Consider the following 22,867-nt stretch of genomic DNA (forward strand, 5'->3'; position numbering starts at 1 on the left):
TGTGAGTCTATCAACCAATTACTGAAGTTCTTGAATTTTACCATGATAAAGATTTCTTTTTATTTACAGTAATGTATAGTTACAGTAATGTATTGATTTTTAAATGTATTTAACAAAGCATACTCCATAAAACTGAAAAGAGTTTTCATTCATTCTTTCATGCAGGTAACAATTAAACACCTACTGAGTACCGTGAAGACTGCTCGGGATTCAAAATAAATAAAATGTAATTCCTGACTCTAAGAAAGTCACAGTCTAGTAGGGAGAACCAGTACTCTAGTAGGGATTTTTGTCACTAAAGGGCAGGCCAAAGCAATGAAAAGAATCTCTACCATTTCACAATGACATACTGTCATTTTAAAACTATCACCTCTATCTGAATTAAAGACAAGTTATACACTCAAATAGATAAGGCAACAAGGCGTGGCCAAACTATGATGTTTACCCATCAATAGTTTTAATCGAAGCATTAGCCTTATGTAAGTGATTAACCTTGACCAACACAGGTATAAATAAAAATGCTGATGAAGAATTTACTAATTATCCTTCTCTACTTCAGAAGTTAGCTGGCATCTGGTCTTTAACTACAATAAACATATACTACACCCCAGCATAGGTTATTTATACACAAATGAAGAGAAATACTAACTGAATGGCTAAAAATGAAGAACATGATAAATAAATATCATCATTAAAAACACATGACTAGTTTTGTTTAGAAAGCCCAAGTGCCCTACAAATGTCACTTTACTTAGAAGAATATCTGTGAGAATAATTGTCTCTTGAATCTACTCGGAGATTCAATCTATTGTAATAAAGAAAAAACATATAAATCATAAACACATCAGCATTTCATAATTAGAATGCCAGGGTCTGCATGCAGTTAGTTAAGCATCTTTGCTATTTTCCTGTTTTACTAACACCAGATCCCAATAACTAAGTCTTCCAGCAGCTACTCCAAGCAGACAAGAGAAATGCTCATCTAGCAACGACCTCAAAATATATAGCTATATGCACCCCAGTGATTGGAGGTTAGCAATCCTGGTGTGTCTGCTTGCTTTTAGCTCTAAATATTTAATGGCATATTTTTCCTTAATGGAACCCAGGCACGTCTGATCAGTCACTGGGATCATTTAGTAATGCAGTGAAAGTCATCATACTGCCATTTCACATCAAATTTGTAATTAGATAATTCATCATTTTATTAATTCAAAAGATTGCTTCCTTTACTACTTTATAGCATGCTATGGTGCTGAAACCCAACTGTGCTGATCAACAAAAAGAGCTCTAAAATTCGGTCCTATATGAACTTCAAACCCCCAAGTGGCAAAGACACATACACCCCTGACCTTTCAAAACAATGGAGGTAATATCCTTCCTGCAAATTAGCCTACCAGTAACACTGAAGTAATAAAGCACCAGCACATGCAGAAAGAGAGGGCCAACAGAACTGAAAATTTACAATTGAAAACTGAATATAGCATGAACAACTTAGTTCTTGCTTTTTACTGAGGTATGCCATTCTTCAGCAAATAAAAGGCCAAAAAACAGTTATTTAGTAATTTTTTTCTCCATGCTGATTTATACACTCAACTAAAATTATGAGGTTATGGCCGAATATCAAACAGATTATTTGTTAATACTCTTAAGTCTAATGGCATATACCAGCCAAATGCAAGTATGTAATCTTGAATATACTATCACTATTGTTTTTATTTGTCTTATTTCTAACATATCTCAATCAAAACTATTAAATTACTATTTCTTTCCATATTATGAATTAGGAAGAGTCTTCTTTTAACACATTCTCTGTTGTTTTTCTAATAAAAATGAATTCTCCAATAAAAAAGAATTTACTAAGAATGAAACTGAATGTAAAATTGATCATAGTTCAAAAAAAATGCCTTCTAAAATCCTCACTTTCAAATCTATAGAATCATAGTGTATATTGCAAAACCAGCTGCCACTAATAGCATTAAAAATTAGAGTTTGGAAAGGCAAGTTCTGGAGGTCACACATGTGCCCTAAAGAATAAAAATGACATGCTACCAGAAGAGTTATTATTTTGTTTGAAAGGAAAAGGGAGGGAACATCTCAAACAGATGTGGAATTTCTAATCAAAAAATTCTGTAGCAGCTGTACAATTTTATGAAGTCAAAAAATACTTTGCAGAGCTCTGGAAACACGAACAGTAACATATGTTTTGTGGTCAGCAAGGTCACTTTTTCTTGCTGCTTCCAATTTACTGTCTGTTTTTTAAAACATTTTATGCAACTACTCCATTTTCTACTTCATTGTTCTACTCAGTCCAGTCTACCAAATGCATAAATGGAAGATATAAGTTCAGGAAAAAAACGAATATATTTTTCCTAGAACCTTCTATAATAATCTCTTCAAAATCTATTGTGTGCATAGAAAATAAGCTCAAAACCATGTCTATGGACATTAAGTTTAGAGTATTAATAACCATTACCAATAATTATCAGTGTATGTTTGGAGGGATGGATTAGAGAAATACTACACATTCCATCCCATTTCAGTGAATTATAACAAGTGAAGAACTCTTATAATTTCATCCTTTCAAGATGCATTTCAGTCGTCACAGGAAGCTTACTTTTACATATCCTACGTGATATCCCAAGGAAGTACTCAAATCATGCAGTTCTTATGAATACAGGAAATAGTATCTTATTTCTGTCCACAATCATTACTGGCTGAAATCAAGTCACTTAAGTTATGAGTTGAAACCAAATCAGTTACTAGGGGAAAGGTACTATTTCCTATTTGCAAAACTTCTTTTCAACATGACAGATAATTCTCAGCATCTCAAGAGACACCAGCGCAGGGCACAACTGAGAGCAATCATGGGAGACTCTGGTTTACAATCAGCAGTCGACTGCACTTTTGGCTACATGACAGCACAAGGAGACATCAAACACTGAAGCCTTATATTCGGATAGGACTAAAGCTGGAAGGTGAGGCCAGCAGTGGTAGAAATAGTATGTGTCAGACACTCTAAGTACTTTAAAGGTAATCCTCACGTTTATCTGTGAAGTTAACATTATTATTATTATTCCTATTCCTCCAGATGAGGAAATTGAGGTTGGGAGAACTTCATTGACTTGTCTGAGAAAGTCATTTAACCATCATACTACCGTGTTTCCCCGAAAATAAGACCTAGCCGACAATCAGCCCTAATGCGTCTTTTGGAGCAAAAATTAATATAAGATCCGATCTTGTTTTACTATAAGACCAGATCTTTATAAAATAATATAATATAAAAAATAAATAAAAAATAAAAATAAAAAAAAATATATAATATAATATAACATAATATAATAATATAATACTGGGTCTTATATTAAATTTTGATACAAAAGACTCATTAGACCTGATTGTCCGTCTAGGTCTTATTTTCAGGGAAAAGGGGTATTTAAATATAGTGCCCCATTTAAATTTTTCCTAATTGTAATTTTCTCAGCTTTTAAAACTTATTATTTTTCATATATACACCTTTCATATGTGTAGTAAGTGTTTAGAAACCAATCAAACTACTGCAGTTGACATGACAAGATAAATCCATTTCAAAACCTATCTGGAAATTTTGTTTGAAGATAGAAGTAGAAGGAAAAAAGTGGGGGATGGGAAGGAGGAGGGGATTGTAGGAGATGGAGACACATGTCTTCTCTAAACAATCTGACAAAGAGCCAGCAGAGATGAATTTGGCCTCTGTTTTTTCATGAACATATAAATAATTGCACGTCTCTTGTGTTCTCACTAATACACCCAATGCACCGCCCGCCCTTTGGCCACCTTCACTGCTGTCAGTGGCAGCCATCATTTTCCTCATACCTCATACTTTTATTTCCATACAGCCACATACTCCCAAGCAACACACTACTGTCTAAGTGCTACAACACCAAACAAAGTGCTATGCAAATAAACCTTCAAGCAAATCCCTCCAACCTCTCCATCCAACCACATCATGACTCTGCAGCCCTCTTCTATAGAAAACTTGGAGGTGCTATTACCCTCATAAATTTTCTATGACCCAAATGCACAACAAACATTTTAAACATCAACCTTTTATTCAAACTCGTATTGTAATCACTAAATGTAACTAAGATATGTAGTCCACAGGTAAAAACTACCTTTTCACATCTTCAGAGGAGGTCAATACATTTTCCTCAGCTCAGGGGTTAGAGGTGTCGGCACCCCTGATTCCCCAGCCACATGTCTAGACCACTGTCTATAACTGTGCCTCAGCGCCATCCTCTCTTCTTAAAAGCATGACATTCATTTCTACTTCCTATGTGAAGTCTCCTTCGATACCCTCCTCTAGAAAAAATGTCTCTTTCTCATATCTCATGCTACTTAATTTTTACAGCCAGGCAACAAATTCATAAGTGGATAGGATATATTTATACAGCAAACTCCTATAATCTAATCCCCAATTGCCAATAGCTATTCGTGTGGGAGTGGGGGGAGTGGGAGATTAATACTGATGATAAGTGGGGGGAAAAGAGGAACACTTGGAATTATGACCCCAAAACATGACTACACACTAACATCTTTGGAGGAATGGGAGAAAAGTTTTCCAAGTAAAACCAAGTCTTAAGCTGCAGAAGCATGGTTGGTGCTGAAAACCTACTTCAACAGGAGATACACACTATTTTTCAATAGAAAATCCCAGAGTGTTCAAAATATAAACTGCCATTTTTGAGGAATTAATCATTGCCTTCTATTGAAAAAAAAAGAAGCCATCGGCTCAGCAGGGAATGAAATATGCTCTCAGGATTAAGAACCTGCTCATCTTCCACTGACCCCTTTCCTTTCCAGGCAGGTGCAAGTTTGATAAATATACGGATATCCTCAAGTAAGAACTTTTGACTCACTAAGGTTTTCTCCCTTGGCAGATACTTTTCAGATTTAGAATTAGCCACATATTTGTATAACCCTGTATCATGAGTGCTTTGCACACAATAAGCCTGAAAAAAAAATAAAAAATAGGTCTGCTTAATTCAAAAAGGGAATTCAGTAACAAACACCTCTCAGATGGCCAAAAGAGACACTTGAGAGTAAAAGACTAATTGTAAGGAAGATTTTGAAATCCAAATAAAGAAAAGAATATCTGTGTGAAATCTAAATATTAAAAATAGCAGATATAAAACAAGTGTGAAAATCACTGAAACCAGGTGATGGTGAAATGATGGTTCGTTATACTATATTTCTGTGTATGTTTGAAAAGTTCATAATCAAAAAATTAAAATTAAAATTAAGACATAAATAAATTTACTAAAGCTCTTAGAATTCCTTGTGCCTTAAATGACAATGAGAGAAGCTAAAACACAAGCTTAGCACGTCGAATACCTTCATGGAACCTGAATGAATATAACTGAGTAGGACCACAATCAAAACATAAAACAGGATTTTCTTTATCGAGACCAGGGAAAGCCAACCTTCTTCAAACCATAAATTCAAAAGTTAGTTCATTAGGTTGAGAAAGGCAGGTCAGCATGGAACTCCTCCTGACAATTTGCACTTAAAAAAGGTACACTCTTCGATGCCCACTTCTCCTCTCTGATTAATCAACCCTATGCCAGGAAGACGGGGAGAGATAAGGGTGCCATTTTCTGCCCCGTGTTCTCCACCCAATTCCAACGCATTTGTCATGAGCTGCATCATCACACACTTGCGATGTTATGAGTTCAGTGGCTCTTCCCTGAGGTTTGCAGGACACCAATTAGCTTAATTTAAGACTATTCTATTCTGAAAGAAAGAAAAAGAGGAGGGAAGGAAGGAGGAAAAAAGAGAAAAATGAAAAGAAAGAGAAGGAGGAAGGGAAGGGGGTAGGGGCAAGAAGGAGGAGAAGGGAGTGATCTCTTTTCAAGACAAATTTATAAGCAGGAAAGTAACTACAATTTACATAAGAGCTTAAGGAAACGTTTACAAGGAAGCACAGGAGCCATAGGTTAATGTTGCTTTCCTCTGAGGATTAACCTATACTTTAAAGCAGAAATCACAAACATGAGTCTAATACCCCCAAACATCCCAAAGATGTAGATGTTCTCCTTTTGTAGCAATAACAAACACAAGTATGTGGGGAGAAGAATAGCATATTACTAAAAATGTGTCCACTTAATCATACTAAGGAATGTTCCCCCTACACAACATGGAGAGAATTTCAGGGTAAGATACGTGAAAGTAAAATTATTTTAAAAAAACGAGAAATAAGAGAGTAATTCACATTTGACACTGAGCAATAGAAAGCATTTTTCAATATTTTTCATGAATACTAATAACAGCAGTAATTAGCACTTGAAAATTTTCCAACAATAGAAACAGCTATCACAGAAGAGCCATAGACTTAACACTACGAATGAAATTACAGTTATCATAAAGTATATTTTTAACTTTCCGTAGGTGTTACTTTGTATAGTATTTAACATCAAAAGAGCCTGTGTGCACTGTACACATGGTACCACTACAGGTTATAATTTCCAGAAGAATATGAAATAAACATGAGAAATTTCTCAGATGCGTTATAAGTAATGATTATATTTTAAAGTCAGTTTTAAATTGTAGTCAAATCAGAATTTAATGCTAAGATGATATTATCAGAAAATCATAAAAACATACCCTACAGAATAAAAAGTATATTTGGAAAAAACAAAAATAAATTTCCAGCAACCACACAAATCACATTGTAATTCTTAGAAAATAGGTAGATTACAAAACATACCTTAAAAATATTCCTGGGATAGATATGTCATTAAATGTGCCCTTACAAACTCTAACATAAGGGCCAAAATCAACCTCAAATATACAATTTTCCTTCTTATTAAAATGTGATCGATACTTAAATCCAAACACACAATACGTAAGAAAGCAAGGACAGCAAACAGTAGTCACGCGGGCATATCTGATCCTTTGTCCCTATCCCAGGGACATCAAGATATAGATTGAGAGTCAGTTGGTGCATTCTTCTCCCTGATCCCCAAAAAACCCTCAGAATCATTTCCAAAATGAGCACTTCCAGTAATCACTATCAAGAGACCACAAATCAAATATTAAAGTAAACCTATGTTCCACCCCTAATCTAGGATTTCAGTGACCTGGCACATTTACACAGATTTTTAGGTAGTTATCTTTAAATCAGAAATGGTTAAATTTTCATATTATTTAGAATTCACTTAATCAAGAAACGCATTCCAGTAAATTTTTCACTTCAAAAAGACAGGCTCTATGGTGGAAACACCACCACAAAACTAAATGAATCAAAGGCAAATTTAACTCCATTAGTAAGAAATAATGGAATGTGCTTTTTTTTCTTTTCAGAAAATAAAACAGACTCTTTCTGAGTATGCTTTAAGAACTGACAATGAATATACTTGGTCCTTTAATAAGAATACTGCAATTGCAAATGGTAGTATTTCATCTTTTTCTTATGTCCGCCATTTGCGACAACATGGATGGATCTTGAGAATATCGTGCTAAATGAAATAAGTTAGATGGAAAAAGTCGGGAACCATATGATTTCTCTCATATATGGGATATAAAATTGAAAGTAACAAATGAACAGGACAAACAAACAAATACGCATAGACAGACAAGAGTTACCAGAGGGAAAAGGTGGGGGGTGGGGATTGAAAAGGGTAAAGGGGGTCAAATACATGGAGATGGAAGGAGATTTGACTTTGGGTAGTGAACACGTAATGCAATATACAGAAGATATATTATAGAATTGTACACTTGAAAACTATATAATTGTATTAACCAATGTCACCCCAATGAATACTGATAAAACAGAAAAAGTAATACATTTTCCAATATGAGCAATATATTCTCTCATTCTCATTAAGGCAGAGGAATGATAGAAGACATGAAGTGTCCTGGATTTTCATGGATTGACAACAAAACAAAAGTAAAGGATTGATTTACGGCATTAGTAAAGATACCAAACTTAACACTTACTTTTGCAAACGCTTCAAAAATGTCAAAGGAAGGTGGCAGCTGAGAAGCATCCTGTATTTCTTCTCTCATGAAATGTTGAAATGTCATTGCCAGTTGCCTGAGGCCCTCTTTCTTATCTTCAGTCAGCTTGTTAATATCTTTTTTAAAGAGAAAATAAATAGCACAATCACACAGTGAATTTTTAATGGATAATTTTCAGGTGTTCAATGATAGCTATTAAACTAGATATTTCCTGCCCTAGATTTCATTCTGACAGAGAGTAAATACATACCTTTTTATTTTTTGACAGCTACAAAGCATACGTACATTATCAATTAAATTCTGCAAAAGTTTATCTACAATGTAAGATCAAACACCTGCCAACAAAATACACATACAGATGAAATAACATTAAAAATAAAATCAGTAAAGACGTGTGTTACCAGACATTCTACATCATCCTGTACACGTGTTCAAACCATAATAAATGCTTATTATTATTAAATCAATGAATATAAGCAGACTTTTTCATGAAACAATTTACAATCAGGTCATGATTAACTGATAAACAGAATCATCTCAAAAGCAAAAAAAAAAAGTGATAACTAAAAAGTTTTGCTAACATTCAAATGGGTGAAATTTGTCATTTAGACAGTACATCAGGGATAAAACATGGATCAACCAAAGAAAGCTCAACTTCAACTTGTTTCCTGGTTGAATAAACAAGCTATGGTGCTGCTTCAACCCAAACAGAAGGAGAAAAGTTCCAAAGACGTATCACCTTTTGAAAAACTCAGTTTAAAATTTTCACCATAAAGGGGCATTAAAGCTAAGAGTACACAATTCAATTAATAACGTTTGCGAGCACTTAAGGCAAAGTGTCTGACAGACACCACTGCTGAGCAGGGCTAACATTAATAGTGACTCTCACTGCAAGAGATGCTAATTACTGAGCAGGAATAGAACAAGAAAACATAATTAGTTCTCTATTAAAACTTGAAATAATACCTCAAGTTGAACTACAGCATAACTCTGTTGCTCAGGTCACGTCTACATATTTTCTTTAAATTACTTGTTCAACAGAACAATTAACCCAATTGTTTTTTTCTTATCTGTTTGTTTTTTAAATTGCAGTACAATACACATAACACAAAATTTACCGTCTTAACCATTTTTAATGGTACAGTTCAGTGGTATTAAATACACTCACACTGTTACGCAATCATCACCATCATCCATCTCCACAGCTCTTTTCATCATGTAGAACTGAAACTGTATGCCCATTAAACAACAACTTTCCATTCATGCCTCACCCAACCACCATTTTACTTTCTGTCTCTATGATTTTCACCACTCTAGGTACCTCATATAAGTGGAATTATACGGTAATTTGTCTTTGTGACTGGCTTATTTCACTTAGCATAATGGCCTCAAGGTTCATCCATGTTGTAGCATGTGTCAGAATTTCCTTCCATTTTAAAGCTGAATAATATATATATGTATGTGTGTACATGTATATGTATATGTACATATATACACACCACATTTTGCTTATCCATTCACCCATGGATAAACACTTGGGTTGCTTCCATGTTTTAGCTATTGTGAGTAATACTGCTATGACTATGGATGAATAAATATCTCTTTAAGATCCTGCTTTCAATTCTTTTGAGTATGTAACCAGAATCCAGGGTCACATCGCAAATCTATTTTTAATATTTTGAGACATCCCCATACCATTTTCCATAGCAGCCGCACCATTTTACATTCCTACCAACAGTGCACAAGGGTTCCAATTTCTCCACATCCCCACCAACACCTGGTGTTTTTTTATTTTGATGGTTGCCCTCCTAATGGATGTGAGGTGGTATCTCACTGTAGCTGTGATTTGCATTTCTCTAATGACTGGTGACTCTTAAACAATAACTTACCGGTGACACAACCAGAAACCCTGCACTAGAGCTTATTCTTTGTCTCCATCCAGAAATATTAAACTGTGTAGCAAATATCCTCTGAGCTCTGGCTACTTTGGGGCAGAAGTCATTCAAGCCTCAGTGAAGAGGATCGGAGCCAAATGCAAGGAAAATAAACCCTTCATTGACTTAACACTCAGATTGGAAAGCCGTTCATTATTCCCAAGTAGTTTGGCCACTGCCATGGTGGTTCAGGAGAAGAACAATGCTCTCTGCTGTCCTCTCGAGAGCCTAAGTCATCAGTACCTTTTACTTTCCTGACCATCCTAAGGACCCGTGAGCCCAAATGTTCCCTGGAACACACTCCCCATACCCCCCACCACTCCTATTCATATCAGTGTTTCCTGACATCAAAAAGAAACCAAGAGTGGGAAGAAGAGAATGAGGGAGGGAGAAACAAAAGAAAAATTATTTTGTCTACAGGACTAAGGGTTACACTCCCCTGGCTGCCTAACCTGGCACTTCACAAATTCCTGTATGGCCAGAGCTACCCTAGAATAAATTAAATAAGTAATGTTAGATTTCCTCATATAACAAAGAGATTAAAAAAAAAAAAAATAGTTAAAAAATGAAGCCATTCAGCCATTCAGCAGCTCAGCATGTAAATAATAGGAATTTATTTTTTTAAATGCTGATAGGCAATCACTTACTTGACTCCAGATCATAAAATGAGTAAAGTTTCTCCGATTCAGAGGGGGTTTCTTCCATCTATAAAGGAAAGGGGGGAAAAACACCAAAAACAAGTTCAAGTGCTCCAATATATAAATGAATATGGTTGAGTATCTTTAGATATTTAAATGACAGTCTTTTTATTACACAGGCAATTTTCTATACAGTATATTCCTTCTCTTCATCACTTTTCTTAGAGTTATATTGTTCAATCAATAACAATGTTAAAATAAAAGTTGTGACTTAACCACCCATTTAATATCCAAATGCAAATCTCTTTTACAAGTTTTAATACGTTTATTTTTTCCCCCAGCTCTAACCACACACTTGTAATATTGTATGGATTTTAGTACTAATTATCATTTAAAAAGCAGATGGATGAATAAAAATAATACTTTATTACAAACTGCACAACCTTAGGTAAGTTACTTGACACTGAGCTAAGAGGAATCAATTTCCTTATTTGAAATAAGAGTAATATTAGCATCTGATTCACTGGGTTGTTGTGGGGACGAAATTAGGTAACCATGTAAAGCAATTACCACTGGGCCTGGAAATAGTAAGTGTTCAATATAAGGTAACGACTGCTAGAATTGCTTTCTATTAGATTTTGATTCCGTAGATCAGGGGTGGACACTGAGACCTGGTACTGTGGGTGATTCTGCTCTAACAGTGGTTCTCTATCTTTTCAATATTAAGAAAGTACAAAGAAAGTTCAGACTCACATATAATAGTGATTATACTTTAAATATCCACTGATTACAGAAATGCATAATGACAAAGTTGCTCTGAATTTATTAATGCTTTGAAATGAATGTGCACTTTTTAGTTCAACACAACGCACATGTTTGAAAATAGTGTACCTTGTTGTATATTCAGTCCAAAGACAATACCCATTTGGTATTCCAAATCCATTGTTTAAAATTTAGATGGAATTAAAATATAACAATATCTTAGTTTTAGATATTTTACATTCTTAAATGTAAAAGTATGGATAAAATTTTATAGCCAAAAAAGTCAACAAACGACGGGACGGAACACAGCTGGACCCTGCAATAATTTGAGAGATATGCAGGCCAAATAAAGCCTGACACAAAAGACTCTGGAAGATGTCACTAGATGGGAGTTTCACAGAATCTACTAGCTGTTTTGGCAGGGTAAGAAAAAGAACTGGAGAAATAATTTCACCGAATTCTGGCTGTAAATAAATTTTAAAAAAAGATAAGCACTCTTCAATATAAGATTAATAATCATCTAATTAAAATCTCAGTTGGAGAAGCAACCAAAAAAAGGATATACTTGCCCTGTGCATTAGTTCACAGTAGAAAAGTAATAAAGGTAAGGTATCGACATCATTAACATCTCATGCCCCAAACACAGGCCCTTATGTCTCTATTCCCAGGAAGTCACATACAGAGCCTTCAAAAAGGGGCCTTGTGCTTCATCGCTGCCTCTGATGCCATGATTAGCAGGAAAACGGCACGTTTTTGTCTTAAGATACTCCCTGGAATAGTCCACCTTCTGCCTTAACGCGAGTTTAATTTCAACCTTAAAGAAGAATACTACATGCAACTGCACGTGCTTTTGTTAAATTAAAACCCAAGCTTATGTCACGAGTTTTATACTCACAAGTTTGACAACAACTCTGCCAAGAAGTCGGACAGAATCCGGAGGATATCTGGGTTTGCAGCTTTTCAGGCATTTGCATTCCCGCTTGTGGTCCGGCCAACCTTTTTTCTGTGAAGACAGGAGTGGGGAAGGCATGCAAGACAAAAAAGCTTTAACTTTCATTTACACAGGCTGTGAATGTTGAGAGCTATCAACACTAACTTAATTCAACAGCCCAAATATAGCTGAAAAACAGAAAATGAAAGCAATACTCTAATACCATTAAAGACCCAGGATTCAGGCTTTGCCAAGGATGCAATTACCAGGTGTGGACATTAAGAGCTTCGCTTCACCTCTGTCCTTTAATTTGCCCCCTACTTATTAGCTGGTGGGTGGAGTCCTCAGAAAGAATCATGATGCTTATGTAATATCTTGTAAGATAGTCTTTTAGCTGATTCAATAGGATTCAATAATAGACAATGATTTTGAATATCAAAAAGAAAATATGCTCCAAATTAGAAAATAAAACACATGGTTCAGGAAAATCAAAACAAGGCAGGTAGACTCCTGAACGTCTCTGCTGCTGTAGTGAACACAGAAATATCAGAAGAGCTAACATAGCAAAAAATATAAATTGTTTTCTTTTTGAAGATAACACAGAAAGGGGTTACTGAGCTAAAAGGACCAAATGTCCAGTTTGCCCAAGAGTGTCTTATTATTTATATTGTCCTGGCCTAATTACCAATAGTGCTCCTTTCCATTCAGAAAGTGTAGTTTGGATGATAAAATATATGGTCACTAAACCCACGAGCCCAGCCATGTGCAGGTGTGGCTGAAGAGACCCGTGAGCCAGTCACCAATTTTGCAACACGAGGGATAAGAGGACTAAAGGGAAAGACATTCTCTCCCTGAGTCTTGGGTCAGAAACACTATGGCTCCCTTCATATGGGATTACTTCTACATAAAGATAAAACCCAGAGTAGCTAATATTTAGCCCTGGTGAGTGGGAGACCACTAGAGCAAATGTCTAATATGTTCTAGTCCAACTGGGAGGTGGAAGTTCCACCACTTCTTATTCCAAAAACTGTAAATCTGCTCCCCACCTTCTGGGCCTATAGGAAGAACTTTGTCGTGGAAAAATATCAACATGCTGCACAAGCAAACATTTCCAAAGAGCTACAGTGACTTTTGAAACCATGACTGGAGATTTAAGTTCAAGCCAGCATTTTGTTCAGAAAGACGTGCCTGTATGGAGCTGTTGGGAGAAGGCGTGGTTTATTTGCTGATAATTTCTAATAACCCAAATCCTAGAGACATTGTTTACAAGGGGTAACAACATCACTTCTTTTATCAACTCTACTCATGGTTACCTCACTTCATAACTTCCTATCCACTATGGCAATGTTCTTAATATGATGTTTGCAATTGTTTTTGTTTTTTAGTACTTCTACTTCACTCCCTTCTGAACAAGTCTGAGCTGCTTCAAAGTCGAAGTGTGCATGAAATAAGGTTGTAAAATTAGAAACATGAGAAAATGCTAAAATTATGAAAAACGAAGTCCTCTAGCATTTACTTAACATGCTATTCTACAGTGTGTCAGATGGACTAAGCAATTTAAAAAGGATATTTCATTTGATTTTCACAATAATCCAAAAGGTAGACATTGTCCTTAAAGATTAAGAAAGTAAGGTTCGAGAGCTGAGATCTAACTACTAAGCTACATAAATATAAAAGGGAGAGTGGAAATATTTAGTATGCTAACTATGAGAGCTAAATAATTACTATGTTCTGCACAACATTTATTTGAGTTGCCTTACAGGCAAGGCAAAAAAAAAAAAAAGGCATAATGGCTTACATAATTCTCATCTGACAGAAAAGAAAAACACATAGCTTTACCAAGCATTAAATCACAGGAGGAAATTCTTCTGAGAATGTTAATCAACATGCTGGACAATGTCTCGACAACAGTTTACAACTACGACTGCCTTTCATACGGCCACTGCAGTACTCACTAAAAGGCATAATATTAAAAATAACACAGTGGGGAAAAATGTTTCTATTGTTCAGGGACCAGTCTTGGAATAGCAATTAGCAATTAGCAACATGTGTAAGATCCCTAAAAAAATATGGTTCCATTGTCAAATAAGTTTGAAAAACACTACCTAACATGGACCCTGCTTAGCAATTCGAAATATATTTAGCTTCACTGGAAGTTCTAAGAAGCTCTGCATTAAAGAAACATGTATAGATTATTTAACACAGAGCTACCCATGACGGTACCTGCCATCCTTTGGGAAGTTAGGGTGGTATATGCTGACTCAGATATGCCAGTACACTCTCCTTCCTTCCTCTGGTCTTTGAATGACAATGGGTTAAGCAGACAAATTCATAGTCATTCATACTGACGGGAAACTAGAGTGCTGATACTTTTGATTACTGATTGAAGGGAGAACCCTAACTGTGGTAGAAGAGTGTTCACTGGGTATTAGAAGTTGAGAAGCCCCATAGGTGCCCTCAATGGACGGGCGGTGTGAGCAGGAATGCAACTCCCAGTGCCAGTGGGTCGCTGAGAAAGCTTCTGAGGCTCTTTTCAAAGCCTGAGTAAGTGTCCGGCTGAAAAACCGTTGCACCTAGTAAAATAAGGCTGAGATCATTTGGGCCAAAAGGTATTAAGAGCAGATTTTAATACTTATCTCAACTACAAAAGAACATCTATTATTCCTTTGTTCAAACCTCCATATTGAGCAGCTCAGCCTCCTGGTAGATTACCAGGGTGAAGCAACCACCAAATGTACCCCTAGGTAATGAAGCAATTGATCTGTTAGATGATATTATTTAAACAACTGAATTTTAGAGAATTCGTGCCAAAAACGATTTTAGGACTTGAACATAATAATAAGCTCTCATTTCTTGACAGTAATTAGAAACCAGACAATATGTTTCTTAAGGCTCTTCCTAGATCACTGCATCAGTAACTGCATTTGCCTTTAACGTAAAACCCCACAATCATACAAAAACATTACGCATTATCTTCACTCTACAAACTTGAACCTTGGACTAGACCTCAACGGCACATTATACCAGGGGTGCCAAAAACATGTGTACACATTTTAAGAGATGTTATCTATGCTCAAGCAGTAGTTCGCCGTAATCAGAAGTGTCTGGACGCCAATGGGAACCACTTTGAGAACCACTTGTCATTGCAGAAGTCAGACGTGACTTGTATTCATCTTTTGTTATCGGTATATATTGAGTATTACAATTAATACAGTTGTTTCCTTTCTTAAAATGTGCATACATTTTTGGCACCCTCTGTGTATCTGCCAATTTCTCAAACACAAACTGTCTTGATTTACTTCTTCCTATTTTCTTCCATTACTGCAAATACAGGATGTAATTAAGATTTTGTTCACAATACTGGCTGTAATGTTTTCTGTTCTCATAGTTGAAAATTAACAATGATGTACAATAAGCACAAATTAGCAAGAAAGACAGAGGAGATTAAAATATTGTGTTACGAAACAAAGACAATGGGAGACAAGAGTTTAGATGGAAAAAAATAAAATGAAGATGTCGACGACTCAATTCCATTCTCAGTACATGCATGACTCAAAAAACAACTTCACAATCTATAAGTTTTCCTATGTTTATTAATATTGATTCAGAGCATAAACTAATTACCTAAACCAATGGTTTCCAATCTGGAGTGTTTTTTAGTACATTTACGATGGCATTTTTGCTTGTCACAATATTTGGAGAGCACTATGGGTACTCTGACCGAACATCTTGTGTAGGATAGTTCCATGCAATGAAGAGTTGTCCCAAATCCATCATGGCTTTTAAATGTCCAATCAGACATTCTACAAACGTGACCTGGGCTCAGAAGACATTTATTCAGTAAGAGAAGTGGATTCAGTGATCTCTAAGGCAGCCTCTCTCAATGACAAAATCTATGATTTTGTAATATCCATTCCCAACAAATATCTGAATTATGTCAAAATAAGTTTGAAAACTGCCCATGTCAGGCTTTCATAGAACTGAAAATTTGGAACAGTATTTTCCTCAGATTTTGGGTGACTAAGGATGAAGAAATTGACTTGAAATGTTAAAAAAAATAATAATAAAGAAACAAGAATTCTGTTAAGCCAGCTTGTTCAACAATTGCATTTGTGATTAATAATTACCATTAACTGAACATCTTCTATGTGAAATACTGTCATGATTTATTTTTACCACATATGCATGACTCACTCTAACCACAATCAATCATCTGTAGAGGTTTCCTATGGGCAAAAGTTAGGAGAGCTGAGTTGCCATGCAACTTGCAGGAAAGAAAAGAGACCCCACAGTTTCCCATCCAATCACAGGCTACTGAATAGCAAATACATATCTCCTTCTTATGCTTCAACTGTAACCCAGTATTGAATTACAGGTTGACAGATGAAGATCTGAAAAGTTGGAATCTGAGAAAAGAAAACTGGAAAGCTAAGCGGGTTGTCTAACAAGCTGCAGGTGACTGACAGGTGTTGATTAAAATCTTGCATAAACTCCCCTTCGAGCATGCTAGAGACCTAGCGATACACGTTAGACGTATCACTTTAAAAGCTTCCCGAATGCTGTATCACATGGAGAACAAGAGCGCCTTCCCACTCGCCTCATCAAATTAGACAATAGAGCCAAATATAAAGCCGGAGGGAAGCAGGAGGACAGTCACAGAAATGAAGTTAACAGAAGGAACAAGACTAAAGGATTGCCTCTTAGGAAAATGGGAACTAGAGTCTCCTGTTCATTGAGGAACCATATAAGAAATAACGTTAGTGCCCCAAAGTCAGTCAATCATCACCCAGTGGAGGGAGCAGGTCAAACCCATTCTGCCACTTGTTTTTGCCAAGTTTTATCCAAACACAGCCACATTCACAGTGTGCACTCACTCATTTCATTCTCTGACAACACAGTTGAGAAGTTATGACAATGAATCCTATGGTCCACAAAGCCTAAAATATTTATTATCCAGCCCCCTACAGAAAGTTTGCCAATCTCTCTGATCTATGAAAGATCATATCAAAAGGAAATGATGTAACTGATATATTTTAGCTGGAAAGGCAAAATAAATCCTTCACCTCTACAGACTTCCAATCTTCTTTGAAAGCAATTTCCACACTAAGTTAGTCAAAGTATCAATGTCAGGTTCTAGTTGAACATGGCAAGTGAGACACATGGCAGGTGAGACACATAATCTCCCCAACACAAGTAATTATCAAGGTTTTAACTTCTAAAGTAAGCTAGAAGGGCCATCAATGGATGAGGAGTTTAACCTCATTTCTGTAAATCAGGAAGTTTGGGCAAGAGGACGGACTACGGACACAGAACAGAGGTGGCCATCTCTAAGGCCAGTCCCTTCAAAGTCTTTCCTGAGAAGGGAACCAACTTGCCAAGCAGAACTCCAAGGATCTAGAATCGAAGACTACATGTCAGACAGAGAATGGGATTGAAAAATGGCTGAAAGAGAGAATTAGCCAAAAGTCTATAGCGCAAAGAGTCTCAAAACACCTCCTTACTTTGGCATAATTTGGAGTAAGCGGTGGAGCGTTAAAATGGACAATCTAGTTTAATTTGATGCTAAGAATAGTTCTGATTTAGACCACTACTTTAGCCTTCAATTTGGTCTTCCTGCCCTTGTTCTTACCCTCCTATAATGGTTTCCACAATCATCTCTCTCATTCTTTCAGTGGCTTAACTACTGTGATCACTTTAGAACAGAGAAAGAAATGCAAGCTATGCACACTCAATGGCTCCACAGTGAGCAAGATTTTTACACAATTTATCGAGATATAATTTACACTGTAATAAAATGGACCCATTTAAGAGCATAGTTTGATGAGTTCTGACAAATGTATATATACACTTGTAACCAACACCAAAATTAAGATACAGAATGTCATTCCTCCCAAAAGTTCCTTTGTGCTCTGTTACAGTGAAGCCCTCCATCCCTCCATTTTCTCTTGCCCCCTTTATTTTAGGCATAAAAATAAGATAGCATCATATATTGTTTTTGCTTGTTTGTTTGTTTTTTGTCTATTATCTGCTAACCTGGAAAATGTAAGCTCCATAAGGGCAAGGGCTTTCTGTGTCTTGTTCACTAATACCGTGCGAGAACTTAGGGAAGTCCTGGAATTGGAACTAATATTATATTTGCAGAGTAAATTAACGGATGGTTGAATCTGAAATTAAGTCCTTCCGGTCTTAACTCAATGGCCTCACCCAACTCCTTTTATTTCTTGTATTTATTCTTTTAAGATTTTAATTTTTTAGGTCAGTTTTAAGTTCACAGAGAATTGAGAGGAAGGAACACAGATATAGGGGAAATACACCTCCGGCCCCCACAAAGACACAGCCTCGTCTATTATCAACATTCCCCAGCAGAGTGGGACACTTGTAACAACTGATGAACCTCCATGGACACATCACCATCACCAGAAGTCTGTAGTTACCACCAGGGTTCACTCTTGGTGTTGAATAGTCTATGGGTTTGGACAAATGTGTAATGAATTACATGTACCCACCATTCTCCAACTCCTTTTTATTCCTCTAACATGACAAACTTGCTCCTACTTCAGTGCCTTTACATTTGCTGTTCCATTTGTGTAAACAATGTGTTCTCAGATCTTTCCATGGCTGTCCATTTTTGTCACTTAGATCCCAGGTCAAATGTCACCTTGATGGGAAGGCTTTCTGTCTCCTCCTATTCAAAGGCGAGCTTGTACTCACGCAAATCACATTCATTCATATAATCATAGACATTTCTCATTGTCTGTCTCCCCACTCTATAAGTTTTATGGAAGTCAGGATCTTGTTTCCTTGTTTACTGCTAACTACCCACCATCCCAATCCACAGAATAGCTTAGAATAGTGACTAGCTAGAAGGTACTCAATATCTGTTGGATAAACTTGGGATAAACAGAGGATTCACGTATAAGTATGTTAAGAAGAGGGAAAGATACTAGAGGCTGATGTAAGTGAGCTAAAATACCCTATCTATCAGAGCAGGAAGTCAGTAGATAATGCCTACACTGATGCATCAAGAAATATTACTATGTCTCACTTATATGCGAAACCTGAAAAAAAAAAAAAAAAAAAAAAAAACCAAACTCATAGATACAGAGAACAGACTAGTTGTTGCCAGAGGCAGGGGATAAGTGGTGGGGCAAACTGTGCAATGGTCAAAAGGTACAAACTTCCAGTTATAAGACAAATAAGTCCTGGGAATGTAATGTACAGGATCATGATTATAGTTGACAATACTGTATTTACATTTGTAAGTTGCTAAAAGAGCAGTTTTTATAAGTTCTCATTACAAGAAAAAAAAATGTGATTATTTGTGGTGATGGATGTTAACTTATTGTGGCAATGATGTTGTAATATGGTATACATACATGAAATTATTATGTTGTACTCCTAAAACTAATACAATGTTGCATGTCAATTATATTTCAATTAAAAAAAATAAAAATGACTATTACTAAGGACATATTACTTAGAGACAGTGTAATTTTTTACAATCTAATTCAAACCAGCAAGTATCACTAATGAATACATTCATTCATGCAACAAATTATGCTCCGGCTGCAGCAGCGAACAATGCACAGAGCAACCCTCAAGGAGGTTGACCATCGAACTGCAGAAACAGGCAATTAACCAACAGTTAAAATAGTTAAATTTCTGTATGATAAAGGAGGAACACAAACTAGTCTCAGGGGCTTAGGAAAAAAGGAAGTGACACTTAATCTGAGTTCTGAAGGATACGGAGGAGTTCAGAAATTAAGGGGAGAAGTCTGGGTCCAGGCCCAAGGATTTACACAGCCAATGGCCCAGAAGTAAAAACCTGGCAAACACCATGGAGTTGAATTTGTTGAATTTCATCCTGATGGAAAAGTGGGCCAGAGTGTTTACCTGGTGAGTGACAGAGCATGCTTACATCCTAAAATAAAATAATCACTCTGGCTCCTGTGTAGAAAACTGAACAGAAGCTGGCCAGAGTGCGAAGACTGCAGTTAATCTAGGAAAGACATCACGGTAACATGCACAAGAGTAGTGATGGAGGAAGCTAGAAAGCAGTGACCCAGTTCAGATCTTTAGGTGGTAAAATCAGTAAGACACAGTGACCAACTGCATGTGGAGCCAAAAAAGGATGTAAATCAGAAATAACGACAGCCTGGCAACTCAGAGTGCTGAGAGGTTGGTGAAATTATTCAATGAGGTTGAAAAACATGAAGGAAAACAAGTGTGTGGGGTTGGGGGGGGAGGCGATAATGCACTCAGGTTTAAACATTTGAGATACCTGTGACCACCCAGGTGGAGGTGCCCTGCAAGACAGGAGTCTGGTGCTCAGGAAGGAGGAGGCTGGCGATGGAGTCTCCGGAATGAGAAATATACAGGTGCCAACTGAACACGTGGGAGTAGATGGGATCACTCACCAGGCAAACGGAAAGTGAGAAAACAAAATCTCAGGCCCCCAGACATTTTTAGAAGTCAAAATTTTAAAGATGATCAAATAATTTTAACCTTTATATAGTATTCCCTTTTTGTTTACAAAGATTAGTTTGGTGCACAAGTAATTGCGGTTTTTGCAGTTATTTTTAACCTTTTAAACCACAATTACTTGTGCACCAACCTGGTAGATAGGAAACCATCTTCGCCACAGAACACTCTGCATGGCCTCAGTCTGAAGCCTGGCACAGAGCTGTTTATAAAATAAACAAAGGGCTCGGCATTTTCAGGGTCATCACTTTGGGTACGATATTCTAGAAACCATCTTATTAAATCACCCTGTGAAGTGCTTACTAGTGTGGGATTCATCAAAAGTGAATCAAATCAACTAAGCGTAATATACAAACCCAAAAACATGATTCACATTTTTAAACAGGCCTATAATTATCAACATGAAAGAGCCTCTCTCTGATAATACAGTACTTTTTAAAAGTATATAAACTGCAACTTGATGCAATATCCAGCTGCTGATTTTGCTCAGCAATTAATTCAATTAGAAATGTGCACATTATAAATCACATTAAATCAAACAGAGGTGAATTAATAACTGGTGAATTTACTTGAAATTAATTTCCTTGCTATCAATACTGGAAACTTTAAGAATGCTTTTTTTTAATAAGGAATCTTAGCTTATTCCTCCCCTTTGATCTCATAATTATCTGTGGCGAGCTGATTATGCCATTATAGAAATAAGACTGGTCCCCACATATAACCCCCTCTATTACAGTATATGACACCTCATAATCAGGTATACACAGAGGACTACAAAGCCACTGATGAGAAAATATTTTGGCCAATATCAGAAACAATAGTGTACATGGCAAGAAAAGCATCCACATAAGTGTACACCATATACGAAGCACAGACTGACAGTTTGGTGTGTATCCTCCACTCACAAAACCAACACACAGAGATTACCTATGGAAAACAACAGCAGGGATGGGGGAAGGAAGCTGGAGGAAGACTTTTACTTTTTCCTCTATATTAGTGTATGTTGTGCTGATATTTATAATGAAAACGGATCCTTGCATTGCTTATGTTTAAAAATGAAATGTGAAAACCGATGGCACTGATGCCATCCTTCGGGGCAAAAGCGACATTACTCCCTGTAACACTTCAGTAGCCTCTCATAAACAACTCGTTGATGGCAGGGCACCACACGTCAAATGTCAAGCTGGTGAACCAAAGTTAGGACCCCCGAGGGTAAACATATTATAGATTTTATGCTACAAATTCACATCCTCTATATCAATTTCCATTCCAAGTGCTTTTGCCTCCTGTTCATTACTGTTCATAGTTCAGTCTGTCAGTTTCATTTTGTGCTGCTTTGTAGGTATCCACAATAATTACAATATTTAATGGTATAACTTAAGGTCGAGTTAAACAGAGCAGTTTAAATGCATATGTTCTGGCCAGTCTGTGACGCCCAGCCCACCTCTACACACAGCCCCAACCCCTACACACACATAAGCAAATGCACTAGCTGGTGTTATGGTACCTTTCATTGTACCAGGTATTTTCCCATTACCTTCTACAGAATATCTGACGGTGACATTATTATTGATGCTACAATAAACAGCTAATATAAGTGGTAAAAACACATGCACTATAATGAATCAAAATGACATATCCACTCACCACACTCCCTCTGCTCCTTCTAATCAGATAATGGAGGGTTTTTTCCCCTTGTACTGCCAAAGGAGGAAGTAACATGGGGGGGAAAATCATACAAACAGGGGAAAATCAAAGTATACGTTCAGGTCACTGAGAATAGAAATGACGTTCATCTAAAAGCTTTGTGTCAAGTAACATGCTAATTTGTTGACTCTATATGTAGTCTTCTTAACTTAACATTCCCTGGAACACATAGCTCTGTTTCATATGAATAAAACAGCTAAAACATCACCATAAAACAGTCTTTCTAGAATGTCTCTTGTAGCAAAAGTATAGGTTTGTTTTCATTGTTTTCTTTTTGTTATTATTGCTAACGATCTTACATAAATCTGGTATCTTTCTAACTTTGACTGAATTTTTGTTTTAAAAAATGAGGTAAAAAATAATTAAATTATTTTTCACATTCCCTATTTTATTAGGAAAGTGTTATTTCTAACCTTCTA

General features: G+C 36.4%; 1 protein-coding gene across 1 annotated transcript in view; it reads right to left on the reverse strand.

The window, feature by feature from the left end:
• SMYD3 (SET and MYND domain containing 3) overlaps positions 1-22,867 on the reverse strand; it is a 555,557-nt gene that overhangs the window by 422,932 nt on the left and 109,758 nt on the right. Inside the window, exons 3-5 of the mRNA XM_019730893.3 lie at positions 12,225-12,332; positions 10,577-10,634; positions 7,975-8,111 (exon numbers count right to left, since the gene is read on the reverse strand). Of these exons, the coding sequence (XP_019586452.1) occupies positions 7,975-8,111; positions 10,577-10,634; positions 12,225-12,332 (303 nt within the window). The remainder of the gene's footprint in view (positions 1-7,974; positions 8,112-10,576; positions 10,635-12,224; positions 12,333-22,867) is intronic.

This window comes from Rhinolophus sinicus, chromosome 6, assembly GCF_057876585.1.
Source record: "Rhinolophus sinicus isolate RSI-liver-muscle chromosome 6, RSI-T2T, whole genome shotgun sequence".
In the NCBI taxonomy this organism is placed as follows: domain Eukaryota; kingdom Metazoa; phylum Chordata; class Mammalia; order Chiroptera; family Rhinolophidae; genus Rhinolophus; species Rhinolophus sinicus.